The 15,708-nt window shown below is 40.7% G+C and overlaps 1 protein-coding gene across 2 annotated transcripts in view; it reads left to right on the top strand.

The window, feature by feature from the left end:
* The window catches only part of TACC1 (transforming acidic coiled-coil containing protein 1), a 280,191-nt gene that overhangs the window by 238,432 nt on the left and 26,051 nt on the right, over positions 1-15,708 (top strand). For both annotated transcript variants that reach the window (XM_053718086.1, XM_053718085.1), the window contains exons 11-12: positions 4,980-5,086; positions 5,183-5,303. In XM_053718086.1, the coding sequence (XP_053574061.1) occupies positions 4,980-5,086; positions 5,183-5,303 (228 nt within the window). The remainder of the gene's footprint in view (positions 1-4,979; positions 5,087-5,182; positions 5,304-15,708) is intronic.

The raw sequence follows: 15,708 nt of genomic DNA, 5'->3' as shown, positions 1-15,708 counted from the left end.
TATGGCTACTGTTATGACTGAAGTTTTGGCTAAATTACCAGAACTAAAAGGTAAGCGTGATCACTCTGGGGTGAGAACAGAGTGCGCTGATAATATTAGGGCCATGTCAGACACTGCGTCACAGGTGGCAGAACATGAGGACGGAGAACTTCATTCTGTGGGTGACGGTTCTGATCCAAACAGACTGGATTCAGATATTTCAAATTTTAAATTTAAACTGGAAAACCTCCGTGTATTACTAGGGGAGGTGTTAGCGGCTCTGAATGATTGTAACACAGTTGCAATACCAGAGAAAATGTGTAGGTTGGATAAATATTTTGCGGTACCGACGAGTACTGAGGTTTTTCCTATACCTAAGAGACTTACTGAAATTGTTACTAAGGAGTGGGATAGACCCGGTGTGCCGTTCTCACCCCCTCCGATATTTAGAAAAATGTTTCCAATAGACGCCACCACAAGGGACTTATGGCAAACGGTCCCTAAGGTGGAGGGAGCAGTTTCTACTTTAGCTAAGCGTACCACTATCCCGGTGGAGGATAGCTGTGCTTTTTCAGATCCAATGGATAAAAAGTTAGAGGGTTACCTTAAGAAAATGTTTGTTCAACAAGGTTTTATATTGCAACCCCTTGCATGCATTGCGCCGATCACGGCTGCAGCGGCATTCTGGATTGAGTCTCTGGAAGAGAACATTGGTTCAGCTACTCTGGACGACATTACGGACAGGCTTAGAGTCCTTAAACTAGCTAATTCATTCATTTCGGAGGCCGTAGTACATCTTACTAAACTTACGGCGAAGAATTCAGGATTCGCCATTCAGGCACGCAGGGCGCTGTGGCTAAAATCCTGGTCAGCTGATGTTACTTCTAAGTCTAAATTGCTTAATATACCTTTCAAAGGGCAGACCTTATTCGGGCCCGGGTTGAAAGAGATTATCGCTGACATTACAGGAGGTAAAGGCCATGCCCTGCCTCAGGACAAAGCCAAAGCCAAGACTAGACAGTCTAGTTTTCGTTCCTTTCGTAATTTCAAAGCAGGAGCAGCATCAACTTCCTCTGCACCAAAACAGGAAGGAGCTGTTGCTCGCTACAGACAAGGCTGGAAACCTAACCAGTCCTGGAACAAGGGCAAGCAGACTAGGAAACCTGCTGCTGCCCCCAAAACAGCATGAATTGAGGGACCCCGATCCGGGATCGGATCTAGTGGGGGGCAGACTTTCTCTCTTCGCCCAGGCTTGGGCAAGAGATGTTCAGGATCCCTGGGCGCTAGAGATAATATCTCAGGGATACCTTCTGGACTTCAAATACTCTCCTCCAAGAGAGAGATTTCATCTGTCAAGATTGTCAACAATCCAGACAAAGAAAGAGGCTTTTCTACGCTGCGTACAAGAGCTCTTGTTAATGGGAGTAATCCATCCAGTTCCACGATCGGGACAGGGGTTTTACTCAAATCTGTTTGTGGTTCCCAAAAAAGAGGGAACTTTCAGACCAATCCTGGACTTAAAGATCCTAAACAAATTCCTAAGAGTTCCATCGTTCAAGATGGAGACTATTCGGACAATTTTACCTATGATCCAAGAGGGTCAGTACATGACCACTGTAGATTTAAAAGATGCTTACCTGCACATACCGATTCACAAAGATCATTACCGGTACCTAAGGTTTGCCTTCCTAGACAGGCATTACCAGTTTGTGGCTCTTCCATTCGGATTGGCTACAGCGCCAAGAATCTTCACAAAGGTTCTGGGTGCTCTTCTGGCGGTACTAAGACCGCGGGGAATCTCGGTAGCTCCATACCTAGACGACATTCTGATACAAGCTTCAAGCTTTCAAACTGCCAAATCTCATACAGAGTTAGTGCTGGCATTTCTAAGGTCACATGGATGGAAGGTGAACGAAAAGAAAAGTTCACTCGTTCCACTCACAAGAGTTCCCTTCCTGGGGACTCTTATAGATTCTGTAGAAATGAAGATTTACCTGACAGAGGACAGGCTATCAAGACTTCAAAGTGCTTGCCGCACTCTTCATTCCTTTCAACACCCGTCAGTGGCTCAATGTATGGAGGTAATCGGCTTAATGGTAGCGGCAATGGACATAGTACCCTTTGCACGCTTACACCTCAGACCACTGCAACTGTGCATGCTAGGTCAGTGGAATGGGGATTACTCAGACTTATCCCCTTCTCTGAATCTGGATCAAGAGACCAGAAATTCTCTTCTATGGTGGCTTTCTCGGCCACACCTGTCCAGGGGGATGCCATTCAGCAGACCAGACTGGACAATTGTAACAACAGACGCCAGCCTTCTAGGTTGGGGTGCCGTCTGGAATTCCCTGAAGGCTCAGGGACTATGGAGTCAGGAGGAGAGTCTCCTGCCAATAAACATTCTGGAATTGAGAGCAGTTCTCAATGCCCTCCTGGCTTGGCCCCAGTTGACAACTCGGGGGTTCATCAGGTTTCAGTCGGACAACATCACGACTGTAGCTTACATCAACCATCAGGGAGGGACAAGAAGCTCCCTAGCTATGATGGAAGTATCAAAGATAATTCGCTGGGCAGAGTCTCACTCTTGCCACCTGTCAGCAATCCACATCCCGGGAGTGGAGAACTGGGAGGCGGATTTCTTAAGTCGTCAGACTTTTCATCCGGGGGAGTGGGAACTTCATCCGGAGGTCTTTGCCCAAATACTTCGACGTTGGGGCAAACCAGAGATAGATCTCATGGCGTCTCGACAGAACGCCAAGCTTCCTCGTTACGGGTCCAGATCCAGGGATCCAGGAGCAGTCCTGATAGATGCTCTGACAGCACCTTGGGACTTCAGGATGGCTTACGTGTTTCCACCCTTCCCGTTGCTTCCTCGATTGATAGCCAGAATCAAACAAGAGAGAGCATCTGTGATTCTAATAGCACCTGCGTGGCCACGCAGGACTTGGTATGCAGACCTGGTGGACATGTCATCCTGTCCGCCTTGGTCTCTACCTCTGAAACAGGACCTTCTGATACAGGGTCCCTTCAAACATCAAAATCTAACTTCTCTGAAGCTGACTGCTTGGAAATTGAACGCTTAATTTTATCAAGACGTGGGTTTTCTGAGTCAGTTATTAGTACCTTAATACAGACTAGGAAACCTGTTACCAGAAAGATTTACCATAAGATATGGCGTAAATACCTACATTGGTGTGAATCCAAAGGTTACTCTTGGAGTAAGGTTAGGATTCCTAGGATATTGTCTTTTCTACAAGAAGGTTTAGAAAAGGGTTTTTCTGCTAGTTCATTAAAGGGACAGATCTCTGCTCTGTCCATTCTGTTACACAAACGTCTGTCAGAAGTTCCTGACGTCCAGGCTTTTTGTCAGGCTTTGGCCAGGATTAAGCCTGTGTTTAAAACTGTTGCTCCACCATGGAGTTTAAACCTTGTTCTTAATGTTTTACAGGGCGTTCCGTTTGAACCCCTTCATTCCATTGATATAAAGTTGTTATCTTGGAAAGTTCTATTTTTAATGGCTATTTCCTCGGCTCGAAGAGTCTCTGAATTATCAGCCTTACATTGTGATTCTCCTTATTTGATTTTTCATTCGGATAAGGTAGTCCTGCGTACTAAACCTGGGTTCTTACCTAAGGTAGTTACTAACAGGAATATCAATCAAGAGATTGTTGTTCCTTCTTTATGCCCAAATCCTTCTTCAAAGAAGGAACGTCTACTGCACAACCTGGATGTAGTCCGGGCTCTAAAATTTTACTTGCAGGCAACTAAGGAATTCCGACAAACGTCTTCTCTGTTTGTCATTTACTCTGGGCAGAGGAGAGGTCAAAAAGCTTCCGCTACCTCTCTTTCTTTTTGGCTTCGTAGCATAATTCGTTTAGCTTATGAGACTGCTGGACAGCAGCCTCCTGAAAGAATTACAGCTCATTCTACTAGAGCTGTGGCTTCCACTTGGGCCTTCAAGAATGAGGCCTCTGTTGAACAGATTTGCAAGGCTGCAACTTGGTCTTCGCTTCATACTTTTTCCAAATTTTACAAATTTGACACCTTTGCTTCATCGGAGGCTATTTTTGGGAGAAAGGTTCTTCAGGCAGTGGTTCCTTCTGTATAAAGAGTCTGCCTATCCCTCCCGTCATCCGTGTACTTTTGCTTTGGTATTGGTATCCCAGAAGTAATGATGACCCGTGGACTGATCACACTTAACAGAAGAAAACATAATTTATGCTTACCTGATAAATTCCTTTCTTATGTAGTGTGATCAGTCCACGGCCCGCCCTGTTTTTAAGGCAGGTAAATATTTTTTAATTTATACTCCAGTCACCACTTCACCCTTGGCTTTTCCTTTCTCGTTGGTCCTTGGTCGAATGACTGGGAGTGACGTAGAGGGGAGGAGCTATATGCAGCTCTGCTGGGTGAATCCTCTTGCACTTCCTGTAGGGGAGCAGTTAATATCCCAGAAGTAATGATGACCCGTGGACTGATCACACTACAGAAGAAAGGAATTTATCAGGTAAGCATAAATTATGTTTTTTTGGTTCAGACCATGGACAGCACTTGTTTATTGGTGCTGTCCAATCAGCAAGGACGACCCAGGTTGTTCACCAAAAATGGGCCGGCATCTAAACTTACATTCTTGCTTTTCAAACAAACATACCAAGAGAATGAAGAAAATTTAATAGGGGTAAATTAGAAAGTTGCTTAAAATTGCATGCTCTATCCGAATCACAAAAGAAAAAAATTGGTTTCATTGTCCCTTTAACTCCCACAAGGTGCCCAGAGTGATGACTAATCAATATATGGGGAGTAAGAGCAGAAGTGGTTCACATCACTGACTGCATTTAAATGAATAATCTTTGTTGTAATTGTATTATAATTTTGCAATATCATATCTAAGACTAAAATGTTTGTACATGCAGAATGTTTAAAGCTCTGAAAATATGTTTAAATATCAGCACTATTTACATAAAGAAATATGTGTAATTTTCATTCTTTCAAATTTATAGAATGAAGAGGCTCTTAAAAAGTGTGCCCAGGAGTATTTGGCTCGAATAAAACAGGAGGAACAGAGATATCAAGCTCTTAAAATCCATGCAGAGGAAAAGTTAGAAAAGTGAGTTTTCGTATCGCCATGAAATGTGTTTTTATGAAATACAAGACTTAGATCATGAGTGTGAATTTAATATAACACCTTTTTAATTGTTTGTAGAGCAAATGAAGAGATTGCTCAAGTTCGGACCAAAGCAAAAGCTGAATCTGCTGCTCTTACTGCAGGCCTCCGAAAAGAGCAAATGAAAGTAGATTCTCTTGAGCAAACATTACGGCAAAAGGTAAGAAGTCTGTCAAGCTTGCATCTAGAATTTGAGTTGCAATGAATGTGTGTGTGGAGATAGATATATATATATATATATATATATATATATATATATATATATATAATCAGATGTCACAAACTTAAAACACTGTCTAAAGTCCATGTAAACATGGGCAAAGTTCTAAGTGTTGGGCTTTTTTTTCCTGAAAACAGAGCAGTATTCAGTAGATCTGAATCTTTATAAAACTCATTCTTAAAGGGACACTGAACCCAATTTTTTTCTTTTGTGATTCAGATAGAGCATGCAATTTTAAGCATCTTTCTAGTTTACTCCTATTATCAATTTTTCTTTGTTGTCTTGCTATCTTTATTTGAAAAAGAAGGCATCTAAGCTATTTGTTTGGTTCAGAACCCTGGAAAGCACTTTATCCAGCAATCAGCAAGAACAACCCAGGTTGTTCACCAAAAATGGGCCGGCATCTAAACTTGCATTCTTGCATTTCAAAAAAAAGATACCAAGAGAATGAAGAAAATTTGATAATAGGAGTAAATTAGAAAGTTGCTTAAAATTGCATGCTCTATCTGAATCACAAAAGAAAAAAATTGGGTTTAGTGTCCCTTTAAGTATACTTAGTACTGATAGAGATTTCCCATCTTCTTCTTTCTATTCTAAATGTATTTCATTCATGTAATACTCAATAATCAAAGATGCCTGTGAGTTTGCACTAGGGGCACAGAATACCATTAAATAGGGCTTAAAATATAATATAAATAAATCCCAGCCAATGAGTCTTAGAAATCTTTCAACAAAGGATTTTAATAGTGTATATTGCTTCACACTGTACAATAATGGATCAGGAAAGTCTAAATGTAAACTCACTCAGATCAACACATACCCCATCCACCATACACATCCGTACCATACATCAAAAAATAATTAAAAAAAGGCAATAATAATTTTACAAAACTCCAGCAAAATAAACATAACACCCCCAGGGCGTCTCCAAGGGGTGAAGACCAGCACCACCTGTAAGAAATCAAATGACTATTCAGCCTTTGAACAAATCAAGGAAGTTCTGTATCTATGAGAAGAAGAAGTAGCATCCAATATATCCAAAGTATTGAAAAAAGTTTACTGGATCAAGTCCATCTCACTCTATTCCGGTTACTTTGAGAATAGCCAACTCTTTTCAAGTTACTTTGTGAATAACCTGTTGTGATACAGTCACAATATGATAGGAAATGCTACAAATATTTGTAATTCTTGATTTGCATGTCACGGAGAGACCAAAAGCACATGAAACAGGTCCATGGATCCTCAGGTGGAAGCAGTGGATGCGTTAGCAGTTCCTTGGTGTTACCAACCTGCTTATATCTTCCCGCCTCTAGTTCTTCCAAAAGTGATTTCCAAAATCATAATGGAACAATCGTTTGTGTTGCTCGTAGCTCCAGCATGGCCTCACAGGTTTTGGTATACGGATCTTGTTCGGATGTCCAGCTGCCAACCTTGGCCACTTCCATTAAGGCTAGACCTTCTGTCTCAAGGTCCATTTTTCCATCAGGATCTCAAATCATTAAATTTGAAGGTTTGAAAATTGAACGCCTAGTGCTTAGTCATAGAGGTTTCTCTGATACAGGCACGTAAATCTGTTTCTAGGAAGATTTATTATCGAGTTTGGAAGACTTATATTTCATGGTGGTGTTCTCATAAATTCTCCTGGCATTCTTTTAGAATTCCTAGAATTTTACAGTTTCTTCAGGATGGTATGGATAAAGGTTTGTCTGCAAGTTCCTTAAAGGGACAAATCTCTGCTCTTTCTGTTTTATTTCACAGAAAGATTGTGAAGCTTCCTGATATTCACTGTTTTGTACAGGCTTTGGTTCGTAACAAGCCTGTCATTAAATCAATCTCTCCTCCTTGGAGTCTTAATTTGGTTTTGAAGGCTTTACAGGCTCCTCCATTTGAGCCTATGCATTCTTTGGACATTAAACTACTTTCTTGGAAAGTGTTGTTCTTTTTGGCCATCTCTTCTGCTTGAAGAGTTTCTGAATTATCTGCTCTTTCTTGTGAATCTCCTTTTCTGATTTTCCATCAGTATAAGGCAGTTTTGCGGACTTCATTTAAATTCTTACCTAAGGTTGTGAGTTCTAACAACATTAATAGAGACATTTTTGTCCCTTCTCTGTGTCCTAATCCTAAGAATTCTTTGGAGAAATCCTTGCATTCTTTGGATGTGGTAATAGCTTTGAAATATTATGTTGAAGCTACTAAAGATTTCAGGAAGACTTTTTTTTTTTTTTTTTTTGCAATTAAATTTTTATTGAGGTTGTGCAAACAGAATACAACTTATGAAGAATAATCAGACATATATGATACAATATAATGATTCTGCATACATAAAGACAGATTACATTCCTATCAAAGGCAACGTTATACGAAGAACTGGAACTTCTTTTTATTTTTTCCATATTCTGGACAAGATGAGTTTCCTCACTTAATACTAAGGCACCTTCTATATTAGCAGTAGGAGAGGAAAGTGGGAAATGCGAATGATCCTATAAAAATAGAGTAAATACACACTTATGCTATTAGGTAATATTAATATTTAAAGAGCATAGTAGAATATGAGGGTGTGGTGCAATATATAAAGCATGGCGACTAAGAATGGGATGGCAATTAGTTTGTCAGACATTAAATACAGTAAAGGCGCCATTCCCTTGCTAACCTAATATGATATGAGATGTAGATATGGAATAATATTAAAATGAAAATTATGTTCCTGAGGACCTGAAGATTCTTATAACATTAGACAGGAGGGGTATTAACTGGGAATAATATTGAATCCACAGGACTACCCATAAATTGTGTAGATTTCTAAAGCAATTTAGATCAGTAGATTAGAGTAATTAGTAGTTGATATTGTAAACTATAACAAGAGTAAATATATACATTTGCTAATTAAAATATGCGGTAAAGTATGGAGGTATAGGTAGTTAGAGTATGGCATAGGCAAGATAAGCCATATAGATAGTCCTCCAACAACAGGAGGTACATTACATTACAGGGGGGGGGGAGGGGGGGATAGTTTATTGTGCGGAGTGAACTATGTAACTTTAAACTTTATGTCAAGGAAGCTTTTAATATGTAGGGCATCAGTAGTTTCAATTATATCATGCTGTTGCGTTGAGGAGTAGCGCAAGTGAAGCTATGAAAGAAAACTAGAGTATGTGCTGGGATTTGTAAACTCAGTTAGTTAGCATAATTGATCAGTCCTGCTGATCTAAGTAGAGTAGGTAAAGTCAATATAAAAGGGGTTAACCATAGGCTAAAATAAAACTTGGTGATAATGGTGGAATGTGTAGGAAGCTCTCGGTTAGTAAGTAGGAGGCAGAGCAGGGCGCTATGTGATTATGAGGATTTACCGAAAAGAGTTGTCCCTGGACAGTCGTTCCCTGACTCAAAAAAAAATAAAACAAAAAAACATATAGGGGACTTCCTACCTCTATGCGTACACACCGACATACACACATATCCACACTTATGTATAAATGTTCAGAAAAAGCTGAGCTAGATTTTTGATAGCGTCTAATTGCATGGGCCCAATAGATATCCTAAGGAACCTCTATAACATAAACACTACTTGACATGTGATATGGCTGATAATCTTACCAGACACAGTAGGTATCCACTGTAGTGTAAATAGTTGATCTATTGGTGCTAGTGGGCATTAGATGCTACCTCGGCCGCTGGCAGCATCCCTGCACCAAGTGAATGGATTATGGCAGATATAATGGTATAGTGATATAGATGGCTTGCTGGAAATAGTTAAAAGGTGTAAGTGTTGAACTAAGGGGTCTCCTAGTGTGGAAGCAATAAGCTATAAAAATCAGATATATGCATAAAAAATAAAAGGTAACACATAGTTCAGCAATGAGGGAACCTGGAGGGAAACAGACAGCCCAATAATCAAAAAGTAAAAAGAAAACACCACTGAAGTGGAGTGTATAGTTAAATGCTAACAAACAGTTTATCTAAGAATTAGTAATATCCTAGCCAGTTGCGTCATTACAAGAGTGTTGAACATTAAGGTCTAAAAAATAAGCCTATTATGGATACTAACCATTCTACACAAAGAACCTAACCTCAATAATGAGCTGCTGGGCTAAAGCAAGGCAATATCTATGTTATGCTTGAGAGCAGCCATAAGGTACTATTAACCAAAAACATGGATACTAGACATTCTGAGCCCCCTAGAAGTGGATTACCGTTGTGACATCTACAAAAGGGCAACATAACATTATATAGCAGCAGACATTAACATTTTTGCGACTTCACCTGAGTACACTCGCATATGTATGGTCCAGTGGCATAAAAGTTTAAAGCGTAAAGACTTTATCAATCAGAAGTGTTAAACAAGCAGTGATTTTAGCGTAACATGTGCAGGACACTAATCCATATCAAAAGTGTTGAATAAGCAGTGACTTTAGCGTAACATGTACAGCACACTAATCTGTAACAGAAGTGTTAAGCAAGCAGTGATTGTAACATAACATGTGCAGTACACAAAACTGTTGTATAGACCCAATGTGCAAGGCACAACTTTGTATCCTTAAGAGAAGCAGAATAGCCATGTCCAGGGTTATATTACCATAGGGATCCAACCCAAGAAATGTCCAGAGAGAAAATGTCCTCAGGGTGGTTGTCGGGAGTCGGCTAACCGATACCCAGCTTGATATCAACTTGCTTTGCAATCCAAGCATGTTCGCCGACTATAAAGTTCATGTGCCTCTGAACTGTAGGTAGAGTTGGGAACGAGGTCTGAATGTCCCCAAAATCTTGCCTGGAGTAGCCTGCCATCTGCTTCCCAGAGATATGTAGGTAGGCTAGTTGCTGCACGGGGATCCTACACGAACCACGTACCCAAATCAACCTCTGGACAGATTGGGGGATAATTGTGAGCAGCGATTCCTTTGAGTCGCCTTGAGGTGCATCTGTAAGGGAGATCTGCATCATGCCAATGAGACTCAACTTCTCCTTAGTTTCATGGCTCTCACAGTCCGCTTCGTCATAGCGCCACGTGTAGTGCCTTGGCAGTAGAGTTAAAGATGGCGACTGTTGCGGATCCGCTGCATCCTCCTCATGTTGCTTATCCTCGCCGACAATTAGGGCAGACAGATCAGAAGCGTCAGCTATAAGAGGCTTAAATGCCTCAGTCACCGCATCCAAAAGAGCATTGTTGTGGCTTTATAGTAGGTCTTTTAGTTGGGTTAGAAAAAGCGCTGCCATATGTTTTTGGGCTCAGGGTCGCGGCAGAAGGCAGATAGAAAGAGATGCGATTGACACAATGTTAAGCACTGCAAAGTTCCCTCAGCAGCAGTCAAAAGATAACAACCAATTCAAGCCTCCACGAGATAGATAGAAGTTAGGAAAATATACTGAATAACCTTATAAAATTATTATATAGAGCAGGAGCTCATGATATACGCGTCCAGCTTCCTTGGCAGTTGGCTCCGCCCCCTCAGGAAGACTTTTTTAGTCTATTTGTTATCTTTTCTGGCTCTAGGAAAGGTCAGAAGGCTTCTGCCATTTCCTTGGCATCTTGGTTAAAGCTTTTGATTCATCAGGCTTATTTGGAGTCGAGTCAGGCCCCGCCTCAGAGAATTACAGCTCATTCTACTAGATCAGTCTCCACGTTGTGGGCTTTTAAGAATGAAGCTTCAGTTGATCAGATTTGCAAAGCAGCAACTTGGTCTTTGCATACATTTACTAAATTCTACAGTTTTGATGTATTTGCTTCTTCGGAAGCAGTTTTTGGTAGAAAAGTTCTTCAGGCAGCTGTTTCAGTTTGATTCCTCTGCTTATGTTTTAAGTTTTTTTTCTTTCATTTATAAGAAAAAACTTATTTTTTTTGGTTGTGGATTTAATTTTCTCAGCGGAAAATGGTTATTATTTTATCCCTCCCTCTCTAGTGACTCTTGTGTGGAGTTCCACATCTTGGGTATTTTTCCTTTCTTTTTCACCCCACTACTTGGCTATTCATTAAACTGAATTATGGGCGTGGTGAGGGGTGTATTTATAGGCATTTTGAGGTTTGGTAAACTTTGTCCCTCCTGGTAGGATTGTATATACCATACGTCACTAGCTCATGAACTCTTGCCAATATGAAAAATGAATTTATCAGGTAAGTTCTTACATAAATTATGTTTTTTTGCTACCGGGTGTGTCCGGTTTTCTGTGCTAGTAGGATTGTAACTTCTGGAGGGGTAAGACCTCAGTAGAGCTGAGGGTTATAAGTGCTTATTTATGTTTTATTGCTTCCTATAAATAAACTTAATTTGGCATTTATTTATTTTTTGTTAATTGTGAACTGATACCCAATTGTGGACACTAATACTGTAGTTGATTCATTTGAAAAATGCTTATTGTGTTTGGAGGCTGATAATTCCTTTAAAGTTTAAACATAAGATGTCTCACCCTGAGCCTCCTGGCTCTCAGGATAGTGTTATCCTAGCTACGCCTCAGCTTTCCCCTCAAGCTTCCCAAGCTTCACATACAGTGCCCTGCGGTTCCTCTCAACCTCCTGGGGGTGTTTTTTTTTACCTGGGGATTTTGCTGTGCAGATTACTTCTGCTGTTTCTGCAGCTTTATCAGCTTTTCCAAAGATTTCTGGTAAACTAAAAAGGAAATATAAACATATTGATGTTAGTAAGGCTGACTCTGCTAAAGCTGCGTTAGTCAGTTTGTCTCATTATCTGATAAGGATGATTCTTCAGTGGCTTCTGAGGGCGAATTGGCAGATTCTGATACTGTAGTGACTAATTCTGCAGTTTCAGAGGAGATTAATTTCAGATTTAGGTTAGAACACCGAGTTCTTTTGAAAAAGGTTCTTGCCACTTTGGAAGAATCTGAATCTGTTGCAGAGAATCCAAACAGGTCTAGAAACCTTAATAGGGTATATGATGTACCCTCATCTGTGGAAGTATTTCCAGTTCCAGACCGTATGGCAGATATTATAACTCAGGAATGGAATAAACCAGGGATTGATTTTTTTCCCCATCCCCTGGTTTTTAAAAAGATGTTTCCTGTTTCTGACTCTATTCGTGACTTGTGGAGCACAGTGCCCAAGGTAGAGGGAGCTATCTCTACTCTGGCTAAGAGAACTACTATTCCTATTAAAGATTGTTATTAAAGATTGTTGTTCTTTCAAGGATCCCATGGGTAAGAAGCTTGAGGCTTTTTTGAGGAAGATGTACATTTATCAGGGATTACAGTGGCAACCTGTTACTAGTATTGCTACAGTTGCAGGGGCAGCATCCTATTGGTGCAATGATTTATCTAATCTTATCCTAGAAGAGACTACTATAGAGGAGATCCAAGACGGGATCAAGGCTCTCAAGCTAGCCAGTACCTTTATTTGTGATGCTAACATGCAAGTTCTTAGGTTGGGTACTAAGATTTCTGGTTTTACTGTTTTTGCTCGCAGAGCTCTCTGGTTAAAATCTTGGTCTGCAGATGTTACATCCAAGTCCAAGCTTTTATCTCTGCCTTATAAGGGTAAAACCTTGTTTGGACCAGGTCTGGCAGAAATTCTTTCTGTAATTACAGGTGGAAAGAGTTCTTTCCTACCTCAGGATAAAAAGAATAGACCTAAGGGTTGCCAGAATTCTAATTTGCGTTCCTTTCGTAACTTTAAGGTACAGAAGTCTTCCTCTTCCAAGTCAGATCAATCCAAGTCTTTTTGGAGGTCCAGTCAGCCTTGGACTAGGGGGAAGCAAGCTAAGAAGCCTTCCGTTGATTCTAAATCAACATGAAGGGGCCCCCCCGATCCTGCAGTGGTTCAAGTGTGTGGGGGGGGGGCAGGCTTTCTTTTTTTTTAAGCAGTCTTGGATACGCAATGTTCCAGATCCTTAGGCCATAGATATAGTATCCCACCGTTACAGAATAGGATTCAAATCTTGTCCTCCCAGGGGTAGGTTCCACCTGTCAAGGTTATCTGCAAATCAGATAGAGAGCATACAAAGAGAGAAGCGCTCTACCTGGAACGAGCAGCTTGTCAGCTAGTTCTATGGCGATTTACCACCCAGGAGCAGCCTCTTTTTTACCAGTGTGTTTTTCACAGAGGAAAACTTTCCTGTAATATATCAGTCTGATCCCGCCAAGTAAGGTCAGTCCAGCCCCGAAATACCAGGCAATTCTCTTCTGAACATGGAACATGACAACCCCAGACGATCGTTTCGGCCTCCTGTGGGCCTCGTCAGTGAAGTGCAGCCACATTCCTCTAAGCTGTTTCATCTTCATGGGCTTTCAAAAATGAAGCTTCTGTGGGGCAAATCTGTAAGGTGGCCACTTGGTCATCTATACTTTTTCCAAATTCTGCAAATTTGATACTTTTGCCTCAGCTGAGGCTTCTTCAAGCGGTGGTGCCTTCAGTTAAGGTCCGTCTTTCTTGTTCTCCCTCCCTATTATTCATTCTGTGTCCTCTAGCTTTGGTATTGGTTCCCACTAGTAATTAGAATGTTTCGTGGACTCTCCATGCCATAGGAAAGAAAACAAAATTTATGCTTACCTGATAAATTTATTTATTTCCGGGCATAGAGAGTCCACAACCCATCCTTATTAAGACGGCAGTTGTTTTTTTGTTTTTTTTGTCTAGTCCTCAGGCACCTCTATACCTTTTGTGTTGTCTTCTTTTTCCGTTTCCCTTCGGCCGAATGACTGGGGGTTATGGGTAAGGGAAGTGACACTTAACATCTCTGCTGGGGTGCTCTTTGCCTCCTCCTGCTGGCCAGGAGTGAATATCCCACTAGTAATTAGAAGGTTTAGTGGACTCTCCATGCCCGGAAAGAAATTTATCAGGTAAGCATAAATTTAGTTTTCACAAAGTTGTTAAATTTTGTTTAAATTGATGTGGATGCTATCATACCTGCTTAATCTATGAAACCATGCATGTGGATTTACGGATATGAGATTGACTGGTATGTAATGACAAAATAGTTGTGTATTGCTAGACCCACGGGAAACCTTAACCTTCGCCTCCCTGAATGCCAAGGGTCTAAATTACCCCACCAGATGAACTTTACTGACCAATTACATGAAGTCCCTTAAGGCAACAGTCATATTTTTACAGGAAACTTATTGGCCAAATGTCTTGTCCAATCCCTATAGGTTTTTAGAATACCCTAACTATGTATGTTTATCATTTGCCAAGAAATCAAGAGGAGTGGCTATCCTGTTTTATAAAAGTCTAGGTGTTGAGCAGACCTACCTTGAAACTGATACATATTAAAATCATTTATCTACCGTTTGTAAGCTTAATGGGTATTTTTTAATATTAGCTTACCTCTATACTCTAAACAAATCCCAACCCAACTTTTTAAAAGATTTACTTACTAAATTAGATAGTATTAAAGTAGGAACACTTATCCTTGGGGGGCGACTTTAAAATGATCTGTGATCCCGAAATAGATAAAGTTCAGGTAGGGAAGGACATAGATACTTACTCTATCAATACTGTCAGGAAATTGCAACTAATTGCACAGTATAATCTGTTTGATATTTGGCACTCACTTCATCCCAGTAATAGGGATTTTTTTACGTTTTACTCCAAGCCACATAGCTCATATTGCAGGCTTGATTATTTTTTTTCACAGTTTTCTGGACGCTGAATAAGATCCGCGATTCACAGATCCAATTCTGCTCATGGTCGGACCACAACGCTATAGTTTTTACACTTTGCTCAGATACCACAATATCCTTATATCTCTCCTGAAGATTGCCAAACTACCTATGGTCTGACCCGGAATTTAAACAATTGATCCAATCTGCCATCTCTGAATACCTTCTGACTAATGTGGATCCGCAGATCTCCAGTCAAATTTTTTTGGCATTCCTAAAGGCATTTCTGAGAGGGATATGCATACAGAAACAGGCGTCTTTTAGAAAACAAAAAGGTGCCCTTATAGGATCTTAGTTTCCAACCTTAGAAAACAGAATTTATGCTTACCTGATAAATTACTTTCTCCAACGGTGTGTCCGGTCCACGGCGTCATCCATTACTTGTGGGAATATTCTCTTCCCCAACAGGAAATGGCAAAGAGCACAGCAAAAGCTGTCCATATAGCCCTTACTCAGGCTCCGCCCCCCAGTCATTCGACCGACGGTTAGGAGAAAAAAGGAGAAACTATAGGGTGCCGTGGTGACTGTAGTGAATAGAGAGAGAAATTTTTCAAACCTGATTAGAAAAACCAGGGCGGGCCGTGGACCGGACACACCGTTGGAGAAAGTAATTTATCAGGTAAGCATAAATTCTGTTTTCTCCAACATTGGTGTGTCCGGTCCACGGCGTCATCCATTACTTGTGGGAACCAATACCAAAGCTTTAGGACACGGATGAAGGGAGGGAGCAAATCAGGTTACCTAA

This window comes from Bombina bombina, chromosome 6 (assembly GCF_027579735.1).
Source record: "Bombina bombina isolate aBomBom1 chromosome 6, aBomBom1.pri, whole genome shotgun sequence".
In the NCBI taxonomy this organism is placed as follows: domain Eukaryota; kingdom Metazoa; phylum Chordata; class Amphibia; order Anura; family Bombinatoridae; genus Bombina; species Bombina bombina.
The sequence above is the reverse complement of the archived record's forward strand: the minus strand, read 5'-3'. Positions and strand labels throughout refer to the sequence as shown.